Source organism: Bombyx mori, chromosome 13, assembly GCF_030269925.1.
Source record: "Bombyx mori chromosome 13, ASM3026992v2".
NCBI lineage: Eukaryota > Metazoa > Arthropoda > Insecta > Lepidoptera > Bombycidae > Bombyx > Bombyx mori.
Window position 1 is genome coordinate 5,287,675 of NC_085119.1, and position 24,536 is coordinate 5,312,210.

At 37.2% G+C, this 24,536-nt stretch overlaps 1 protein-coding gene across 3 annotated transcripts in view; it reads right to left on the bottom strand.

Moving 5' to 3' along the window:
* Nucleotides 1–672: 672 nt before the first annotated feature.
* LOC101741873 (protein sprouty) overlaps nt 673–24,536 on the bottom strand; it is a 41,642-nt gene continuing 17,778 nt past the window's right edge. Inside the window, exons 1-2 of one of the 3 annotated variants that reach the window (XM_012691749.3) lie at nt 6,732–7,023; nt 673–1,843 (exon numbers count right to left, since the gene is read on the bottom strand). In XM_012691749.3, coding sequence (XP_012547203.1) covers nt 1,145–1,786 — 642 coding nt within the window. In that variant the 5' untranslated portion in view covers nt 1,787–1,843; nt 6,732–7,023 and the 3' untranslated portion in view covers nt 673–1,144. 3 annotated transcript variants of the gene reach the window in all.

Here is a 24,536-nt window from a genome sequence, read left to right on the forward strand (position 1 = left end):
GCTTAGTGCGAGTTTCTTAACGTTCTCGATAGCGTAAAAGTTAACCCAATTTTGTATGCAGTTGGAACAGCACCCCTAACGGCAAAGGCAAACGATCGCATTCCATACAAACATAAGCTAACTTTTACGCTATCAAGCGCACTAAGCACACTTACCCTAACAGATGACGGTTACGATTTTTGGAATATTTCTAATCAGTCGACTTGCACAAGACAGTCCGGGTTTGATTCTTGATCGGAATAAATGTCTACGTTTAAAATATTTTCAATCTTATTTCAAATCCGAAATGTTGTAATACAAATGTCTATGAATCTGGCACCCGCAACACAGTTGATAATCTCAGAACTAGTTTGGTGCCATTGAATGTCGAACATTTAACTTCAACTTAATTTCCATAACGTAGTAAATGGACATGTGCTGTATACTCTTAAAATTTCATAATTGTAATAATTCATTGACAAGTTTGGAATTGTTAATTCTACACATTTATAGACAGTTGTGAATTACTTCACGTAGGTATGTACCTAGCGATGAATGATTGTCTTTATCTTGACTTGAACAATGCCTGTTTTTGTACGAAAATCATGTTTTTTCCATATTCAGATAAGACTGATAAAACTGCGTATTATATATGATATAATTAATGGTCAAGGAAAAAGAAAACAAGAACAATGTAGTAAACATTCGTATTTATAATATAATGTTGTCGTTTTATTTACAAATAAATACAAATTCAGTTAATAAATAAATGGTAAATTATCTACATCTTAATAAGTATGCTTTATATCTCATTTCTTAATCTTCTCTGGATTTGCGTAGAATCCAAAATACTAACGTTAACGTTTTTTTTATGACACGTTACGGTCTCAAGAAAATTTGAGACTTTCGACGTTCGGGCGACACGTTCACATACATTCACACTATAAAACTATATTTACAAGGTACTCGTAGACGATTCACACAGCGAGCGCGGGGCGCACGTCCGACGCCGGCCCCGCGCCACCACACTCCACGGACAGGCACAGCGATCACTGAGTCCACCCCCGCGCGGTCCGAAGCCTGCCGCTCGCCAATAAATATTTGTACAACGCGGTCGCGCCGCTCGACTCGGCGCTTCGGAGGGCGCGGGCGGCGCGCGGCGGGACTAGATAATACTGGAGAGCCGCGGCTGAGGGTCCGGACAACGACAGCCGGAGCGGCGACACCGCGCGTACAGCGCCGCTCCCGCCGCTGCACATCCACGCAGCGGCCAATACAGCCACAGGCACGGCAGCGGCACCGCCAGCGCACCCACACATGCGAGTCGCGGTCCGCACGCACACGGCTCGCCGGCTTCCTCCTCGCCGCTCCCGCAGTGGTAGAACAGCGCCTTCACGCAGCACATGCACGACGCGTAGTCAACGCATGCTTCCGCGCTGCATAGACAGGAGCCGCACAGCCAGCGCGAGGGTAGCGGCCGAGGTCGAGCGCACTGCTCGCAGCGACATCGCCCGCACGTTTCGCACACTATAGAATCGGCCTGGAGGGCGCCGGCGCGCCGCTTGTCGGCCGCGGCGGCCGGCTGCGTCGTCACCGGCTTGAGAGGTTGGTGCGCGCCCGCGTGTGCCGCTGCGGGTGACACGTGAGTTCGCCGAGGAGCCTCCACGTAGGCGTTGCGCTCGCGCTCGGCTTCAGGGCGCGGCCGCAGCAATGATACGGTGGGCTGGCGCGCGCCCGACGGCCTGTGGACGCGCGCCGCCGGCTTGGGCGGCCGGGGCGGCGCCGCCGGCCCGCCATACTCATCCATCGAGTCCGGCTAACGGCTCTCCGGGCCGTCGCCTTCCTGTTCCCTCATCGTCCCCACCTGCCAAGTAAAATAAAAAACATGAAAATAATGAAATTTGTTCATAAAATCCACATAAAAAAATGTTTAGTCTACCCTCAAAATATTGAATTTAAAATATTAACATGACTAGTTTTCGCTTTTTGAAAACAACACGAAATGTTATTATTTTAATAAATGCTCGAGGTTCACATAGTGACATTAGCGACGATTGCTTTAAACCAGTTCTCTGTTTACTGGGGTCATCTAATTAAAATAATAATAATCCGTCTGTATTATTATCCTAAAATTTCACCGGAAATTACAAAAAACACGATGTTTGCATAAAGTGATACAAACACGTATGCTTGGCTGAAACGTGAGTACTATGATCTAGCAAAAACATATGAACTTTGCTTATTGTGCACTTAGAACAACTTATTACAATGTTTACCCATACACTGTATTGTAATATATAATTACCGTTCCTAATATTAATTCACACAATATTTAAAAAAAATCGAAATCAAATGTACTGGTTACAGTGGTCTTATGTTTTTACGACATGCCGAGCGTGAGCGAGGTGCTAATTATGGAAGTTAAGCGTATGGGTAAAGGGTAGTGACGTTGTGAACACCGTGACAGACGGGTTTAATAGTAAAATGCACTCTCCATTACATTTGTTGACCTTACCGATTTAAAAATCTGGACTTAGGTTTGTACTTTTAAGCAATACGAAAACATCTCACAGGAACGCTTTTTATTTCAATGTGTTTAAATAGATAGTAGTACTTTTGTAGTCCTTGTAAATAAGAATTTATATTGGAACTCAATTTAATGTTCTCATAAAACACAAATATTGAGCATTACGAGAATGTATATTTTATTTTATACAACGAGTCTCTATAATTCCAAAAAACAGTAAAAGATGAATACAATGTTTAATCTTATCATTGACAAATTATTTAAACAAAAACCCTTCAGTACGCTTTCTTCCCACTATTTTGTAAATACGTGTCTAGCTTACGATAATTGTAACAAAGTCGTTCACTCAGTAAACACGTACCGTCTAAGTCGAACGCCTTTGCAAAATAGAGTCTGGATCTATTTATTTACGTTACTTTAAAAATCTCGTCTATAAATTCAGTCAGGTCAATAGTCATTACAAATTTAAATATGTTTTATCTCTTATTTAAGATGATAGCAGACACTAAACGTACTGGTTTAACCTGCTCACGTCTGAAATGTATTCAAAATTATTCCCATTAAACTAATTAAATATTTGTCTTCCATGTAAAAGACAATCGCGTTGAGTTTTTCAATTTAGAAGTCTAGGTTTTATATGCATAAGGCAAAACATGATATTAACACATTTTTTGTGGTCTCACCCGTTAATAGCTACGGTGTATTGTTTAAATGATAATTTTTTTTTTTTAGATCGCAGGACTAGCTCACAGCCCAACATAGATCTACAATCTACAACGTAAATGCGCCACCCACTTTGAGATATAAGTTCTAAGGTCTCAAGTATAGTTATAACGGCTGCCCCACCCTTCAAACCGAAACGCATTACTGTTTCACGGCAGAAATAGGCGGGGTGGTGGTACCTACCCGCGCGGACTTACGGTCCTACCACCAGTAAATTACCGCTCGTTTATGAGATTTCAAGTGATAGCATAGGCTTACGTTTTTTATAATTTTTTGTAGTGGATTGCTAGCGTAGGGCGATGTATAAAATAATGTTTGTTTCATTACTCAACAGTTACGATTATTATAATAGATACAAGAAAACGGCAACCGAACTGTGTCGTTACTAGCGCAATGGCCGGAATGTTTTTCTTAGGAACTTGTATATGTGGACATGTATGTGCTAATCTTGTAAATGTTATTACGCAACTCAGGTATCAAATATCATCCATTTTATGATAACTGCCACTACAATGGCTGGGTTTAACTATTCCTGTGGTACTAAGTTTTGTCGGTAAAATGTTTTGAAAGTTTCCGTTTATTTCGAAGTTAATAACATAGTTGTGGCGTTTATATTAAAACAATGCTGTGATAATTTTATTCAAAAGTACTATCGATATATTAAGTTTTCATCATGGTTATAACAATGACTGGATTTATTATTTTCTGTAAAAATACGATAAAATTCTTAAAAACGTGGATGTCATATTTTTACGCGTGTTTTAAAGAATTTAGTGAAATATACTAGTTTTTGGTTAATTCTATATCAACAATACAGTTAAGATTACATTCCTGCTTTAATTATTCGCTAAATACAATGGTAGTAAGTTCGGGTATTAACAAAACAAATGAGTAAATGTCCTCAGTCCTTTTTTCAGTATGCTCATACTAAGCTATCATTCGTTTCCGAGAAACTACTGTATTTCATCGAATTTTCTTACTTAACTCAAACTTAACCCAGTTTATGCAGTCATCTAAACTGTGGGCTTAAATCGTATTATTCTCAAGAAGGTCGTTGATAAAACCGAAAGTCATGTCTAACTACCAAATCGATTCCAGTTGTCCCAATACCACCTAGTATAGGCAAACAATTTGAACTCATCGGATCTCATGTTGCAAACGGAACCATTCTTTAATTTCCTACCTAACGCAACTCATTCTTTCATGTTTTGGCAGTAAATTATTCACGCCTCTTTATGTGAAGAACGGATTAATATACCTAGTTGAAACTTTCACTGTTTAATAGTGATATGTTATGTGTTACGCCAGTTAGAGATTAATCAAGTAGGCCGTGAATTCCTCTATCTATTGAAGGTAGTGAAAAAATTCTTAAAGATCAGAAACTTTCCATTTTGCATCGTAAATTCTCGTGTACTTTACATAGCCTTCAAACTTTTTCTTCAAAAGACCATCAAATTTGAGATCCATAACTTTTTTTTAATATGCCATCCTTTTCAGTTCTTCTCAATGATTGTGTTAAAATTAATGGTGTCTGTTTAAGGAACCAACTTATATGTCCTAATCTAAATCTACTACCATTGCGAGTAGTATAGTATTTTTCTTATTAGTAATTACTTATTTCCTCTTACGATAAAAATCCGTTGAGTTCTTCGGATTCAAAGGTTATCGAGGGTCGATTAACGCCACAGCATGTCTGTCACCAGCTTTTCTAATGATAAAATCCATAATTTTTTATTGACGCAAAACATTACGAATCGATTTATCCATAAAGTTAACTCAATGATTAGTGCTACTTTTTGTAATTCCATAGATATAAGTTTAGTATAGCAGCTCACGGCATATTTGGCCGATAACCACTGCGGTTACCGGTGCGTATTGACATCAGAAACGTGATTGACGTCACCTATCTTGAAAGAAGTCGAAGTTTACGGCTTTTGTACCGTTCAAACCAATACGCGCACGGTGCTTCGCGGCAAAATCGGTAGAATCGTGGTAGCTACACTCAAACGCTACGAAGCTTTAATCAGACAGGCTTCTTTTAATGCTACACCTGTACTAATGAACCCAAGATTATGAACATATAAAGAATTCTAATTGGGGTAAATACTTTTGGAAAACAAACATGCAAATCATTACGCACTGTGTAAGAAGATTCTGTAGGTTTAACAGGCATTCACAGAAAAAAATTGTGCTGTTAATGACAAAAAGTTGGGTAAAAAAAAGAGAAACCGCTTTCTGGATAGTATTCGCAGAGACAAATTCAATGTGCCCAAACACGATCTATTTACTAGTCATGCAAGAGATACACCATCCAAATTTCAGTCATTCTGTCAATCAGTCGTTATCTGATTGAGTTTGACGATATAGAAAAAAGGTTTCGTTCATATTTAGTTTCCCTTATATTCACCTCTTCATGCATAATTATTAACTACTTGAAAGCTTGTAAGTTATACTAGTTTTCAAAATTAATCAACTATATCTCATTTAAACTAAGTACTTTTCATCAGAAGTTGTTCTTAAAATCAATTGTCAAATAAGGACTCACGACTTGAAAAGTTTATATTATTATTAGCGATTATTGAATAAAATTAAAGAAGTTTTGTAGACTCATTAAATCCAATCTGAAAAGATGTTAACGCACAAATAATTACGATACATGTATCGTTGCGTGAATTAGTTTCACGCATACCTTCCAAATGTTGTAAATAGATCTGCGGCATAGTATGGTCAGTATGGAATTAAAAGGATTTTCTTTTTTGCTACTTGGCTACGGAAACATTGATAAAAAGAGCAGTTCATTAAGTTTTAAAGTATTTTGGTTAAGTTTTAAGTAATTAGAGAAATATAACCACATTTTATAATATAAATTAAAAATGAAGTATTTAGATATACGTATTTATTTTTCATTCCGATTTTTTCGTGTTATCTTTGAAAGTTCGTTAAAATATTACGAGTTTATGTTGAAGCATTGTTTAAAAAAATATTCTTTATCTGCGTTGACTGTTTGTTATCAAGAATTATTGTCGAAATTCGTTCCACTGTTGCTATAATAAACTCATAACGTTTAAATTTCTCCTGTTATTTATTATTTACTTATTGTAACATTGTATATTATTCACGTTTTGTAAATTTATTTACGAACCGTGTTAGTTAAATTCAAATGAATAGTTTCATTCTTTTGTAACCTTTATGATATCAACATTACAATTGAAAGTGTTTTGGAATCTGTATTGTTTACAAAAATAAATGAGAGATGTGGTAGTATTATTAACGAGTTAGTTTAGAACGTTCTCGCGTTGCGCTGTTCGCTGCACGTGTGCCCGTCGCCAAGCGGCGAGGCGAGGCGTCGTTTCTCGTCATTCATCTTAACGTGACTTCTTTGTAAATAATGTTAACCCTTTCGTAAATAATTTAGTGACCCGCCTAGTCCTAGCTTCTCGTAAGTTTGGTTTCCCTGACAAGACTACAGATTTTCGCTGTGGGACGTCGTTTATGTACTTACGAAACAAACGTTCCACGGTCACATCTCTACACAAGGACACTCGGACCAGGCGGTCCCACACACAACACTGATCTACAGAGGATTTATGATCGGATCTAATTGCCGATCGTGCCGCTACGAATCCACGCCGGAAGACTCACTTCCCCACAAAAATACGGTGGAATCACCGATTTTCGGTCGCGCAAATCCACGGGAAGGTTCATGAGACCGGCGCGGTCCGGAGCGGCACCTGGTGCGGGCGGGGGACGGCCCACGCACCGGCCTCGATTCTCGTCCGCCCGCCGCGCGGTTATCACTGCAATATGGCCGCTACTCACTTCCTCGCTGAAGTTCTTCGTTGATTTCTACTTCTGATCTCGACGACGGCGTTTTTTGTGACCGTTCCGAACTCGTGCGGATTCACTGCACTTATTCTTATACACATTTTAATGGAAAACCGGGAGCGCTAGCGCTACGCTCCAACGAAACGACCGTTCCGTTCGCTGGCACATTCCGCACTGGCTTCGGGTGCGGGTGCGGGTCGGCGGGAGACGCTGCGCCCTCACCGCCGCACACCACACCGCCCGCACCTCGCCTTTTTATGAATGGAAGGCGGCCATACTGAATGAACCGCGTACACAGAGCGGTTGGCCGCTATTTTCGCGGGCGAGAGCGACGTTAGGGGTCCGGGGGACGGAGGCCGGAAGCGGGCTGCGAGCGCTCACGGTGCCAAATTTTGCGGCGCGGGCGGCAGTAGCGGATGTGCTCGTTTACCAAGCTTCCGGTGAGATCCCCCCGCGCAACCACATCCGGGAATTAGGTTTCCGGTTGGCGAGAGTCGTGCCGTGAGGCTGCCATCCACATGCGTCTTTAAAAACTGTACAAAAAATATAATCCTTAAAGGCATATGTACTCGTAAAAATGAATCAATTAAATAAATTATTTTACAATAATTAGTAAAAATCTGAAAACAAACATTTAAAGTAAGTACGCAACAGCCGAAGGGTGTGCTGTACTGATTAGTCGACAACTATGGCGTTTGTTATCGGTAGCGGTAATTTTCGCAAGGTTGCAGCGACAATAAAAGCGTTGTGCACGCGGCGTCTCTGTGTCAAGGACAAGCGATAACGCAACCATACGATGACAAAATTAAATGTCATGCCGGAACCACACTGCGCTATTCGCTATTCGTTATGCGAGCTATTCACGCGCATACGGCGAAGTGTGGAGAGTATATTCGCCAATATTCGCTTTATTCGTACGCATAACACATAAGGACGAATAGCAAATACGCGTATCCGTCGACTTGTCGGTTTTTTGACACACTTCAAAGGACACGAATAAGCCGAATATGCGCATCGACTGCCCACACTTCGGTATGTCATTCGCTCGCTTGTGAGTTGTAGCGGTCGTGTATCGACGTGTCTTATGACTTGTAATCATCCACCAGCGTTTTCTTTTCGGTCTTTCAGTAACTTTTTACAACAAGTATTGGTAAGAAACATTTAGGAAATAATAAATTGCGGCAACTCTCAACACGTCCATCGCTCCACGCAAACAAGACACATATTTGCCTTATTTGGCATAATTCAGCGCACAAGTTCGAAGTGTGGATGGCATGTTTGTTGTTTGCGCGCTTCACAGATATTTTGGCGAATACGGCGTAGTCACATAACGAATAGCGCATAACGCAGTGTGGTCCCAGCATTACAGTATAATAGCCGGCAAACTTCTTGAGCATTTGTCGACGTAGTGGGGATAAGTTTGCGCATGGTACACTCACGTGCAAAAACATTATTTACTCTGCGTCATAATGCAATTAAATTATTAAAATCAACATATGTATTTATTTATATATTTATTAGAACATCAACAAAAAATATAGGTTAATAATTGTAATAATTTAATCTTGGGGTAAAATAGATATTCCTTCTATTAAGTCAAAACTAGAGCTGTTGCCAGGTCTTCGTTCAGTTGAAGCGAAGCTGGTATTTGTAATTTTTTTTTCGTTATCATAATCTTGACTATTATCATCATCACTGTTTTCATCACCCGAGTCGCCATCATCGTGATAAGTCGACATAGGGCTCATCGGTGTAGTTTACGACTCGGTCGGTTCGATCTTCTTTTTTGTCTATAATTAATTATTTTTTGAAGATATTCGATTCGTAGTAATCGAATGTTACTTTTTTCAATTACCAGCTTCCGATTATTTTCTGTTTTTTTTTTTCCATCTGAAGCCTAGCTCTTTCATAATTCGTCGTAAGCTTCATTCCGAGCCATTAAAATGTATATCTTCTTTAAAATTTTCGAAGCCTTTCTACGGTACGGAGTTTCGCTGCTTGTTATGTAGTTATTATGATTACATCTTTTTATTACAGATTGAACGAAACTATCCATCCCGGTAACTTTCTTCTTCCCTGATCTTTTCTTACCCGGAGTCCCAAGCACGGCGAGCAAGCCAGAGCCTTTAGCTTCGTTAATAATGCACCTAACAGTACTCACTGATGTTTTTGTTGCTTCCGAAGTTTGTTTTACTTTTTCCATAATATTATTCTTCCCCTGTTTTATAATGAAGCAATATACGTCGTACACAATTTTTCTACCCTTTCTTTTGAATACTATACCAGTTTGTCGCGGCATAGTGTATTTTTTATAAAAAATCAACAAACACTCAACAAATAGCAATGGCAACAAAGTCAACAAGCAATTATAACAAATAACTTAACGATTAATAACGATAGACTTTTCACTGTACGCAAGCGTACTTTTGGGAGCAAGCGGAACGAAGGCGCGGTGCGGGACGCAGGGTTCGACTGATCTACCAATAACGCGCTCGATACGATTTCCCCTGCCGTCGCGCCTCACCCTCACCACCAAAGTGATCTAAAATTCGGTTCTGCGCAGTCAAGGTCATTTGCTCACGATGTTTGCCGGTTACTATACCCATCGAAGCAGGCATCACAAATTCTATAAAACATGTCCGCCTAGTTATCAAACTATTCTCAAAGTAAGTAAAAACAAAATGTTGTTATAAATGTTGTTAATATAATTGATATGCATTTTAGTTTTCTTTCGCAAGAAGGAGTCTAATTAGCAAATGAATAAAGTTTGTCAAAAGCAAGTTTTGAAATTAGCCTTTGAATAACAATTTTATTTAGGTACATAACTTTGTTTTGTAGAAATGTTGTACATACATTATTGCTTTTTTAAGTTGGTGACGGTAATGTCGTAGTAGATACAACTATTGAATTCTGAATATAATAATACTTCGCCGCAGATGTTGGTATCTACGTATTATTATCTACTCTGCAGGCTCACACAGTCATCATAACTACGCTTTTTTCTAATCTGAATAGTCCGAATGATCTGAATAATCTGAATTTAAACAAATTAATCATGTTGTTTATAACCTTATTTATTAAAGTCATCATTTCTCCTTGTTTTATGACATTTTGATTTTAAATTTTTTTTTTTTCGATTTAATCGTTTTGAGATTTTTTACGATTTTGAGATCGAATAATCTAATAAATAATAATTACTCGTACCAACCAAGATATAACTTACATAATAATTCAATTAAATACAATTTCAATTAATGATTTGTAAAAAAACTGGATAGTAGATTAATAACTAAATTGTCATTTCATGAAGCGATAAATGTGATCAAGCCCGGTATACCTAATACAAAAACATCGTAGTTTTACAGAAGATAATTTTTTTTAAGAAATCCGTAGTAGTTAAATAAGTGGCTACTTTTTTATTTAATTTTTTTATTTAAAGAAAAAGATGTTCGAATGATTGTCTCCGTTATTAACTAAACAATACACTGAGATACAGTACGTACAACTTCGAAGAATATACAAGACTCAAGTTATCACGTACTGCATATCCCATTGTCTATTGTTGGTTCGTGTCTACCTAACTTTCGTGAAATCGTAAATTGATGCTTCTGTAAATACAGGTAACGTGAATCAAGTTGAGTGACCACAGAATAAAATTTTAGTGCATTATATCTTCGGTAACGGTTAGATTGTTACGAAAAGATATGAATTTGAAACAAAAATCACTTATTGGCCTAACAGGAGCTACTAATCGCACCTGTGCTCATAGACTTCACAACGAAACATGGGCAGGTACTTTGAGACAAGAGATCGAATTTTTTACTGTGTATCGGCTGCCCTACTTTGCTAAAGTGTTTTCTATTTCGGAACATGGTAGATGAGATGGTAGCACCTACACGTGCGGGACTACACCACTTCCTATCACAATTAAAATCCCACTCCTGTGTCTTTGTTAAATCCTATTCCTGTAATTATGCGTAGAAGACTTCTCATAGTCGAGTAGGCGTTTTAAACGATAGCCCACTCGATAGAAATCAGGTTCCGTTTGTTATTCTGGAGGCGGCGCAAGGCTAGCCAGGCCGGAAGTCTCCGCCGCCCGCACTTTCCATCCGCTATCGCCAGCACTGCATCTACGTAGCTAAATTGGTCCCATCTCTTATAAAATTACACTATTAATAAGACGAGTTTCCATTTTGTAAGTTAGTATTTAAATATTACCGTTTAAGCAAATTGTTTTGTAAATTCGCTTAGATTAAATAAAGAATTTGATTCAGTAATACGATATACGATTATACGCATCGAATTTAAATCTGCATTTTAGTTGACCTAGTAGACAAAATAAGATACTGCTAGACCAATATTTAAATTAATTTATGAAGAATCAATTTTTTTGTTGGCTGGTAACATTTCCTACTATTTCTGTTTAGATTACGTGTTATGACGCCATTTTGAAATCTTATGTATTAAAAAAAGACGCGTATTACGAATAATAAATATACTTACACTATTTAAAAAAAAACATTAGGGGAGCGAGGGGCTTGTTGTAACAGGGGTAAGTAGTAACAGGCTCTTTTCACTAGGATCTTAAACAATATTAGCGTATTTCTTTGACTCGATTTGACCTATAAATCGCACCGCATCATGTTGTCATAGCCAATGTCCCGCCGGCCAGCGCAATGAGCGAAAATGTGCATGCGCCTCATTTTTGCCAGGTAATATAAAATTGTACTGTCGTAAAATTTTGGTTTACGTTATTATTATCGACCAATTTCAAAATTTCTATATCTTATTTACATTTAAATTTATTTATCTCTGTTAATGTGTAACAGTTTTTAAGATCGCTAAATTGTTTAAATAGTTATCTTGATAAATTTTAAAAATCATACCATGGGGTTAGTTGTAACAAAATCCCGGGGCTTGTTGTAACATGCTAAAACAGTCTACAAAAAACTTTTTCGCTATCGAACATTAGACCTCTACGAAAGGCGCCACCAAGAATTGACGTGAATTGACGACCAGTATTGACAGAAACTCCCGGAAAACAAGCCTTACAAAAGGAATATGAGGAAAAGATAAAGAAATAACAGAAAAAAGATGATAAAATTAAAGAAATAGGTAAAGGAAAAGGAAGGGGAAAGGCAAAGGTAAATCAACAAAAAAATAAACCGGAGTGGACAGAGTTAAAAAAAAGATTTTATGTTCAGATTCAGAATCTGAATCAGAAGAGTGCTCTGGTATGTGGTGAAGCTTAAACAGATTCAAATAAAGAAGATTGTATCATTTGTAAGATGGGGGCACTTGTAGGATGTGTACAGGAGACACTATATCTTTTATTTGTATTAATTGTAGCGCAGATGAAGACTGAATTCAATTATAATAAAACCCACCAAATGTTGATATAAGTGCAATTTGTTAGATAAATATTAAAAAGAGATAATTACGAAGCATAGCTTAGATATAAATAATTTAATTATATACTTACTGTAACTTAAAAGTGCCATGATGATTAAAAGTAGTGCTTAACTAAATAAAACTGTTAATTACTTAATTTTTACGTTTAGATTACTTAAAAAATGTATTTAAGTTGATTTTTGATAACAATTATATAATACCTACTTTAGAAAGGTGTAAATTTTGCTAAAAATAAACAAAGAATTGTCGTTACTACTTGCCCCGGTAGACGTTACAACTTGCCCCAAGCACGAGGTAAGTTGTAACACCGCACTTCTTCTAGAAAATAATTAATTGTACAATAATGACCAATGATAAATGTTACTATTTTTACTTGATTTGGTAGAGGAAGAGTTACAGTATCCATTCGTCATTATTTAGTAGCAATTTAATCAATGAATCTCAAGATATATTAGTTTTCATGAAAACTGTTACAACAAGCCCCTCGCTCCCCTACTTTATTGGCACATAATTAACCATGTCTCTCAAGAATCTGGGAATACATATTATATTCACTATGATCGAACAAAACGAATCACTGTTCAAATGATACCTCCCAGTAAAAATCAAACAGTGAAATCTCTTGTCGCATTTTAGGCAAACGGTACATCTTGAACTCGTTTATTAAGCTACTGTTACACGTTGATATTACGAAATAAAGCGTCTAGTTACCCAACAACGATAAACTATATTGTTTTGAACATTAATATTATCTTTCGCGAGCTTTAACGGCCGATAAACAGTTCATTTAAGAGTGCTGTTTGTCTAAAATTCTTATCTTTTAATATAATAGTCGTTTGAATTTGATATATTCGTTTGATACTGGCGTACGGGGCGGACGCGTCTACTAATAATACCGGATGTTTGCTACAGATAAAAGAAACGTGAACGAATACGTCGTGATTGTGAAGAGACGTGCGTATATTTCGCGCACATTCGATGGCGCGTCGATGTGCTTATGACAAAACAACATTTTATTTTTTTATTGCTTAGATGGGTGGTTAAGTGGTTACTGGAGCCCATAGTTTTTTTTTTTTGGTACAATTTTTCCTTGTTAGGAAAGGCAAGGGGATCTAAGCCCATACAGCCTAGCCCATAGACATCTACAACGTAAATGCGCCACCCATCTTGAGATATAAGTTCTAAGGTCTCAAGTATAGTTACAACGGCTTCCCCACCCTTCAAACCGAAACGCATTACTGCTTCACGGCAGAAACAGGCGGGGTGGTGGTACCTACCCGCGCGGACTCACAAGAGGTCCTACCACCAGTAAAACATGGTCCAAAGAGCCTTTACATATATTAATATGTCATAGAAGTTTCCATGATAATAATGTATCAAGTTCTCTCTGTTTCGAGTTATTTATTGATTCTATTTCCACCATCATGACTTATCTCCGGGTAATTGCTAATATTTTGTAATACCATAGATCCGTGGACCATCTCATGGTTTATTGTTAAGTGGTCAAAAAAGGCCATAGACATTAAAACGCGGTTACCTCTATCTAACACGAGGTATGAGGTCGAAGTCTCATTTGTATCGTAAATCGGCTGTTTCACCTTTGGAACCAGAGTACACGACTGCTGCGGGCATACCTACATTACGGCCCACCATTAGTAATTGCGTGTTTCAGTTTCTCAGCTATTGGATGTCTTTGAACGTGGAAGTCCTTCGTCAACACACACTGGTAGGCGGTTGTGAGTTAACGCAATTGAACCACCGTCCTCCTTATTTCTACCACGAAACGATCCTAGTCCATATACCACTATAACGAGTGAATGCAGCCGCTAACTTTGGAAAATCGGTTGCATTGAAATGCAGTTGGAACCATAGATTAAACACTTAATATATTTGTTGGAACAGCGCCTCTAACGGCAAACATAGGCAAACGTTCCAACTCCCTACAAATTTGACTTAACTTTTACGCTATCGAGAACGTTAAAAAACTCGCACTAAGCGCACTGGATAGTTATTTCAATGCAACTGATTTTCCAAAGTTAACGGCTGCATTCACTCGTTACAGTGGTATATGGACTATCCGTAGTTAAAAAATAGCTATGAACTAGCCATATGGCTAGTTAAAAAAAAGCGATGAACTCGAACTCAGCTAGCAAATAAAGAGTTTCAAAGTATGTAGTATCTTTAATTTTGTTCGCAGTTGTTCAAACTGCCATGTGGGGCCGAGTGAGGCGTTGTTAACACGACGAATAATGCATCGTTTTTTTGTTTTTCGCATTCATTATTCGAGCCAATCTAAATACAATAGCAAAGTATCGTGAATGACACTTAAATCATCGTATGACTACACGCACACTACAACCGGCGTCATAACTACGAACACAGTCGCCGTCAGAAGATGAAACAACATTATTATTTTTAATTAATAAAAAAAAAATATGAATTAAGCGTTACGTAATAACAACGCTATAATCAAGGATGAGCGAGCCGGTGACCGTGTACGATTGGGTCCATTCATGGCACTCACTCATCGACGATGACCTTAGTCGTGTAAACCATGTGGATTCCAATTCAGTTCAGTACAAGCGCGGCCGATGTGTGTAGTAGCGAATATTTGTCCACGCGCAATAAGAAACATTAAGCTGCTAATTCGACATGCGCTGCCATTTAAAAATTGTTTTACAACGGCATTCGTTTATAAACAAAGAATATATGAGTCGTCTATTATCAAAGGTGGCAATCTGTACATTTGGACAAAAATTTTTTATTAATATGTCAATACAGATTTATTTGAATATAATCGTCTCCTTCAAAGAATACGGTTCAAAACCTGCATTAAATAAAGGTTAATAGTTAACCTGTTATTTATCTAAGATGTCGTTCCGAAGAGTTTTGTGACTGCCAATGGAATACAAAGTCAATAATTCGTTTTTCTGATTTACTAATCATTGTCCAAAAGTCAGATTGCCGCCTTTGATAATAGTCGACTCATATATTCGTGTATTCTTGTTTTAATTGAAGGCAATTATATAAATTCCACATAGCGGTTGGTTGAGGGCGAGCACGGGGTGCGGGCGGCGGGGCGAGCGAGGCAGTCGACCTTCCGTGAGGTCGTCCGTCCGGAGGCAACCGCGGCCCTCCCTACTTCGTGCGATCGTGGCACTCTAATGCCAACCGTCACGACCATTACATCTCCCTCTCACTACTCGACTGTTACAACATCACTACTGCTCACCTACAATCGAAAAACTTGATTCGTCAACCGTTTGTTAAATTAATACTTCCATCAAAGAGTAGGTATCCAACCACGCTGAGAAATACATTTGACAAATTTTAATAAAATACGAATAAATATTTCATATTGAATATTGTTTAGGAAGCGAGATTTAAATGATATGTTTTGAAGATTTGTGTGGATTAGAACTGTACATATTCAAAAGTATTTTTGTCAAGATAATTCTTGACGAATGCCTAGTTTTTATTTCAATCATAAAACGAATTGTGTTTGACAAAATTATTGGTCGTAATAAACGTGTCGAGACTCCAATTTTCAAGTTCCAGGTACGTTGTTAGTGATTAGAAAATACCAAAGTAATGACGTGCGCCTCCAGGATGTACGATGTTCACTCAAAAAGCAAAAGTAGCTGCGACAGAGAGCTAGTGGAGCGTCCACCGTCCACTGGCAGGCCAATGACACCTCCTCGCCTTGATTAAGTCTTAACAGTCCTCGCTTTGTCGTTCTAAAATGAACTTTAAAGCTTAAGCAACAGAATTAAAATCAAAACTACGTACAGTTCAACAACATTGCTTGCATCAACGGTTTTCTATTATTTTTGTAATCCTATTACGTACAATGTTTAAAATAAAAAGTTCCAAAAAGAAATACTTTCGATAGTACTGATAAGATTTGTTGTTGACGGACGGATCCTTAAAGGTTTTTAGTAGTATATTTCGGAGTGTCGTTTAGTAAAATATATTCAAAAAACATTTACACATCGTGAAATTTAGAATAATATTTATCGTGCACTTTTCACAAACAATCTGCTTTTAGTGATAACCGTTTTATTGTCAAGTGCATCACAAAATAGAGTTATCCGATACTAAAAATTTTAAGTGCTCTTTTTAGAGCATCATTTTTTATATTGCTTTTGTAGACTAACGAGCATACGGCCCCCCTGATGGTAAATGGTTACCGTCGCTCATGGACGTCAAATGCATGGAGCCAAGCCGCTGCCTACCGAAAATATCCTTTAAAAGTTTTTTTTTAATGACATTCCATAGCACTTTATCGTCTATTAGTATTGGATGCCGTGAAAATGTCATAATATTATCGTGACGCTTGCAACGGTCCGGATATATCGGTTCTTCATTAAACCTAATAATTTTAGTAAGAACTCACTAAATAATACTGTTTATTACGTAGATAGCCGCAAAAGTTTAAAGCAATTCGTAAAATCAAATAGCTCTCCTGTGTTGTAAAACGATACGCGCTCATGTGTATTCTCAAGTCAGAAATAAAAATATTCTGTGGCCGTCATAATGAACGAGTATAATCTGATTGTCGCAGCTGGCAGCTAGTGGTAACTAGTGACAATAGAAGTTTTGATTTACACTATCGGCGGCGATGTGGCTAGGTGCGGCGCCGTGGGCGAACGAACTGTCCTCGCCCACGCTTGTGACCACGCATTGACGCGAATTCCGAGCCCACTAGAACCGCCTTGTCAACTCACCTGAGAACATAACAGCTCGGGTATCGACGCTAACTCGCTTTCGTCTTCATTTAATACACGTATTTAACGTAAATTGTCTGATTGAATAATCGATATTCAGTATCGATATGATATCGAGTAAAATTGTCATTAGATCATACTTCAAGCGTGTAAAGATCATAGGTATTAATAATAGTATTTAGTATATACGTGTTAAAAAGGAACGAACTGCGATGAATTATTTGTGTGCCAAAACTGTTTGAATTACATTAAACTACTTTAATTTGACTACTTAAAAATGCTTCGAAACTTAGCTTCCATTAATAAAAATAAATAAAAACAACCAATACCGAAATTCGGCATCAAATAGTGGTAAATAGAAGTTCAATAATAATAAATACAAAAATATGATGCCTGCTACTATCACTACAGAGACCAGAGACTCATATTCTTTCTAATTTGTACTTTTAAATATACATACATATTAGGTATTTACCTATGAAGTTGCCGTTTTACAATACTGGCCATTTGAAACGTAATTTATGCATGGCTCGTAATAAATTTTAAATTTCAAGGAATTTTACTATTAACAGATATGGAATTCAATTTTCAAATTTAATAATTTGTTTATTGATTAGTGTTTTGTTTTACTACATTTGTGTCTTTTTCATCAAAATAGACACGACAAAGATACGAGTAATTGGTAATACGAGTTCCATTGCGGGGCTCCGAAGAGCTCGGGAATCTCCGGCGAGCCTTGGTTAATCGCCCGTCCCCACTGCTTCAGCACGAGAACGCTCGACCTCATACCACACAACAGACAGGTTCGACACTACGAAAGCTAGGGTTGGAAGTTTTGCATCGTCCACTGTACTCGCCAGACAGACCTTGCGATGACAGTCTTCTACTTTTTCCAAAGCTTGGACAACTTTATGACAGATTAAATACCTGAGAGGCAGCATGAAATGCTTTCGAAGAATTTGCTGGCTCCCATACACCTGACTTCTTCAAAAAGGGCATTGAAAAATTACCACCGCGCTGGCGATGCGTCTGCATCGATACCTTAACTTTAATATGAAGTATTTCTAAAAATTCTCAATGAGGACATTTTGTGCCATTTACGTAACAAAATAAATTAAATTCAGCCGTATTCTTGATAAATAATTTAAATAATATGATGGAAACTAGCTAAAAAATAAAACAATAGCTAGTCAAAATTAACATAATTGCACTTCTCAACACGTCGGTGGCTGTAACCATGAGGTTTATTTGAATAAATAATAAAGAGACAGTAAAAGATTTTATTTACTTAATTTTGAAATGACTATACATTTAATATTATTAAAACAGCGATTCGCAGTTTGTGACACGCCTACGCCTGGGATATGCGGGGTCCCGATGGGGGGACCGTGAAAATTATAATGGTAATGACGGAAATACTGACAAGTTGAAACGTTTATCTTCTATACAAATTATTTATTTTAATGTATTATGTCTAGGGTATAGGTTGGAATAATATAGTATATTGGTTTGTCTATCGCTTGTTGGAACGCCAGTCTTTTTTTTATGATTGAAAGATTACTGGTGGCTCGAAGGCCTTTCCAGTTTCACCAGGACAAGTGGGCGAGCAAATGCTCAGCCAGGAGGGGTGGGATTTGCTAACAACTGTCCGAGCGCCTCCGAAGGAGACCTAAGAACTCAAGAGCAATTGCTTCGCGAATGAATCTACTACCGGATCGGAATCGCGACCCCCTGAACGCCACAGTCGCATATCAAGGGGCAGTATGTAAGTTTTGTAAAGTTGGCTAACTAGCTACGAAGGGGTAGGTTCCGCCTGTAAATAATCAAACAGAGCTTGTTTAGGATCAACGGGGCTCGGTCACGTATTGACTTGATGTGAGCATGGAAGAAATTATCTAGGATGACTCCTAGATACTTTACGTTCCTAGACCAGGGAGTTTATTGACTGAAGAAGGTGGTCGAGGGGAAATCTAATTGGGTATAATTTGTTCATTTTACAGCTTACAGTTCCCTTTTTTTGTCCTTACAATAAGGGCTTTAGTGTTATCATTAAACAAAACCGAAACAGTTACTTTTTTATCAAGAAAAAAATATAACTAAACAAAAGAGAAATTATAAAATATAAAACGAATCTAAATCTTCTGGTAGTAGTGATTATGGTCGAATTTCGACCACTGCTGCATTGGCCGACAGCAGTAACAATAAAACTACATTTCTCATTCATGTTAGGTGAGCTCTCATTTCTAATTATTCCAAAAAAGTGAATAGAACTGCTGGCATACAAATATAATTTCTTCATTCAGCATAAGTAGGTTAGGTTAGCAAATAAATACTGCTTTCTGTTTATGTCAAAGCTATCAATATTAACTTAACGTAGTACTTTAGATTGGCCGCGTATACTTAAGTGATTTATTTTTATTGCAATGGCAACATTATTATTTCGTATTATTTAATTTAATTAATAATGTTTTAAGATTTTGAAATGATTATATACTTAATTAATTTGTGAATACCTATACTATAATTAGTTGAACAAAAATTCTTAATAACGATTTAAAATAATTGAGTGTCTTTTTCGAGAACTTTATTTTACACCCTGTATCCAACTCCAGTAGTTCACTCACATACAGGGTGTATCCGAAAACAAATTGTGTCGACGATAGAATACGTGTGATTCCTCAAACAATGACACTAAAAACTAAAAAGTTACGATCAAAATATTGTTTTAGTGCTGCTTTTTACATTGCACGCAGATTTACCTACGTATTTCTTATTCACGTTAAAAACTACTAGTATATATATAATCAGATGCTTCATTTAATGAACGAATTATATTTTCTATTCACATTACGAGACCAGTTTATTAGTCGTTGTTTTGAAAAAGGTCCTTACAATATGGTCTTACACTATCTATTTAATAAAAATACACTATGTTTTGATGTTGTGCAAAATAATATGAAAACCGAAATAAGCCTGTCGATCGACATAATTTTTTTTTTTGAAATCAAACATTCCTTGATAATTTACTGACATGATCATAAAAAGAATACCGAAACCCGACAATAACCGAATTTTGCTTTTAAACATAATATTAAATGCATCCAAGATAATACCCATGTTATGTAACATAATTAATTAATTGTGTTTCTGTATTTTTAATACTCGGTTACGTTTATCATCTTAATTCGAATACATATCTCGGAATTTATACATGGAGACTAATTAAAGCATAACAGCTTTTTAAAATATTATTTTTGAAATAGCTTTACCTACGTGGTTCTGTAGTGTGCATTGTAGAATTTTCCCAACACTCAAAACTTCGTTTTTATTTAGTGTGATTATACGATGAGTTTTTGATGTATTGTGGCTTAGACCTAAGATATTATAGGTATTGTAAAATGCACCAACATTACATGTGGAATTTGGTAATATCTGTATCTGTGAATGAAAATAATTAAATTTTAAAATGTTAATTACTAACGTTTAATATTGAGCAGTGCCTAATGCCGTTACATTAATGAACTATGTATGTAGGTATAGCACGTAGTTGAATTCTTAAATTAAAAAGAAAGGAAAAAAGATATTTCATGATAAGAACAGACGTCACGTACATACTTAAAACGCCTAAAATTGTAAAGCAATTATTCTCTAATAGTACAATAGTAAGAGATTGATTGATACATTCAATTTCATCATATCATTCTTCCCTGTTATACCTATACAGTTCGCTCAGATCTATACTATAGTGAAGATCAATGTGTTTTTTTTTCCTTAATTATATCTAATATTAATACTTGAGTTTTAAAATAAAATTATTCATTATGAATGAATAAACAATCCCACGTTCATAGCGTTAATCAATGAGTTGCATGCAGGAAAGAGTCGAGCCGATGTCGAGCTCATTGATCGATCGGCTCGATAGAATACACACAGCCACGTCTCGCTGTGTGCGCACGCGGGCGCGGCGAGCTCACACGCGCACAGAACCGGATGGCACACACTCGCCGCGGCCGATGCGCGTCTGTGTGCGTGCGCAAAGGATTTCCTACCGCCCCGCGCCCGCGCTCGTGCCGCCCGCCGCAGACCTGTTGCGCCGCTACCGGAGTTACGCCGCATAGTTACAGACTCGATATGCCTGCTCCACGCCGCACTGCGCGGGCCCACGCACACCACAACATCACGTTCCAATACTTAATTATCGTGGCGCACCACTCGTGAAATTGCCGTGCACCTCGGCCGCTCTCATCGACATCTTTTATTAATCTGATATCTTCCATTACCGGTTGCGCTAAGGTAAAATATCTAACTGGTTCGATTTATAGCCCCCCCTTATGGATGCAGCCGGATACATGACTGATGACATGTATCCGGCTGGATGCAGCCGGATACATGACAATTCACCTATATGCATGTACGTTTAGCTACATCGATGTAATTATTATTTTCTACAACAAGCAAACATAGCGAGCTTTTTGAATAAAGATTTATGCAATTTATACATTATCATCCAATCCAATGATTAAATTTAAATTTCGACCACATACAGGAATATTTCAAGTTTATTTATTTAAGTACGTCGTCTTCGAGCAATTTAACTAAACTAGTTATATCTAAGTAGAGTCTTGACATAAATAAAGCCGTAGTATATTTATTATACGAGGACAGAGCAGAGAAGCGCGCTGGCCACTGGAGCTCTAAGTACGACGAAAAAACAGGTAGCGCCGTCCCGCCGTATCGATTTTTATGTTATTTTTCTTATTTATCTTTTTTATCTGGGGCTTCGCTCCGAGACTCGGACTCGAACGGAAGTTGTAACGATTTTTAATCGTAGCAAGTATCTCGGTCGGCCGGTTCGTATGGCCGCTTTGGACATCGAGTTTAAAATATATAAATATGTTTTTTTTCTTTTCTTTTTTTTTTTTTGTAAACAACCACCGGAAACGAGCCAGAAAACGTACTGCTCTGGAACACACATATTCCATTACGTCTGTCTCTTGGTACGTGGTAGATGATAACGGAGCCAGATAACGTTTATTGTTAAAAGGATTACAAGAGGGTTCGTTTTAATTTAAAAGGAAATTTGAGTGTCGCATTTCCTGAGTTATCGCTTTCATCTACCAATCAGTTGGTTGTGCTAATGAAAATTTTTTTTTAGGATTGAAGGATTATTGGTGGCCCGGAGGCTTTTCCAATTTCACCAGAACAGCTGGTGGGCGAGCAAAGGCTCAGCCACTCAACAAGCCAGCTCAACAACTCAAGAGCAGCTGCTTCGCGAATGAATCTACTACCGGATCCAAATCGCGACCCGCTGAGAAGATCCGGTGAGAAACTCAGCGAGCTGATGCATGGGTTAGGTTGTACATCAAACTCTTTGTCGAGTTCGACGAGTACGGTTACTGGGGTCCCTAAGCCTGCTCCTAGGGTTAGAGCTGAAGGCGTCACTAATGAAACAATCGAATCATTGGATATAGGAGAGAGTCTGAAAACAATCACGTCAGAATATTGAGATACTGAAGTGTCCACTTTCTCAACAAAATCACACGATCAATGTCAGGGTCTAATCCCGACCAAAAAGTAGTATAATTTACGACAATGTATTTTTGTAACATTTTTCTGCCAATAGCGTGGCGTGTGTGCGTGATAATATTCCGAAATATCCACGCTCTGTACACCCACACTTGCTACCAGAATGTTTTTCTACATACACAAATAAAAATATTTAAGTAACTGGATTAAATTATACTGAATGACAAAACAACTTATATTGAAACCCGTCTATGTATTCGCATCTACAACGGAGTCAATAATGAATGCATTTGATCATCAAGGAAGATTTTTTTATCTGAATTATGCAAGTATTCCAATCAATAAGCATGTTTGTTTTTTTAAATTAGTATCACGATAGATCTCATAATTATTTTATATATTATTATAAATATTATAAAGGAAGAAATAATGTAAAATACATTAAACGTAGACATTAAATATGTATCTCAATTTTTAAATATAGTAATTGGAAGAAATTCTTCAAAAGTTTTTTTTTAGGTTATAACAATTTTCATCCGTCATAATCCTCAACTATTTTTCTATACAGACATTAACCAGAAAATTTAGTAATAAGTAATCTATACAAAAACTAAATGTTCATAACACAGACTGCGCTATGAAATTAATTTATTACGGTCTGCTCTACAGATTAAGAACTCGTAAAATGATGTTGATGATTACTTTCATAGAGTAATTAAATGTTATGTGGACGCTAATATTTCTTAATAAATAATCATATTGTTGTTTACTACTAAATGTAATTGACATTTTTTATTTGAAAACTAGCGTTTGCCCGCGACATCGTCCGCGTGGAATAGTTACTTTGGCATAACGATAAATTTTACCCGCGACTTCATTTACAGTACTCAGGATTGGAACTTCATTACTGAACCGGTAGATGGCGTTGAAGAAGCTAGATTTTGAGATTTATTGACAAACAATTTCTTAATTTTTCGAAAAAAAAAAAAATTTTTTTTTTTCTTAATAAAAAGTATCCTATATTACTAATACCTCCAAGAATACGTGTACAAAGTTTCATGATGATCGGTTGAGTAGTTTTCGCGTGAAAGCGTAACAAACAAACTTACATTCACATTTATATATTAGTAGGGATATGCATGTGAAGCTCGTTTCTGAGGCGAACACAAAATTGTCCTATTGTTGAGTTCCTGGAAGACGGACCAAACCTTTATTTACAGAAGGCAGCAAACAACGTACATCTTGTATGAACAGCTGACTTCAAACAGAAAAAAAAAAGCTTCAAGGATATATGATAATGTGGCAAATGAAAACCTTGTTTTGTATTAAACACAGTATACTCATTGTTCATAATCGTGCGAATCAGCCTTGATACTGAGGCTAATTTCGTGAAAATATTGACTCCTGCCTTTTAACTTTTACCGGATCTCGTTAAAACAATAATTAGAGCAAGAATATTTTACGAAAGAAAAGATATTTTACTTTAAGAAAAAAAAAAACAAATAAATCCGTCCTTTTTAGTAACGATAATAAAACATATTTAATCCGTATTTTCTTTACATTAAACAATAAAAGAAAACATTCGTTGTATCTAAATGATGAGATAACAAAATTACATTTTATTACATAGTGAGATTAGAAAGATTATCGAGTGAGTTACATTCGAATGTGGGCAGCACGCAGCCCATCCGTGTTGTCGCTATATTCTTTCTAACAATATTACCTTTACAACGGATTCTGAACTGAGTATTCATAGGATTTTCAACTCTAAGCCGCCAGAGTTAGAAGACATTCGATGTTTGATCAAGTGAATGTGG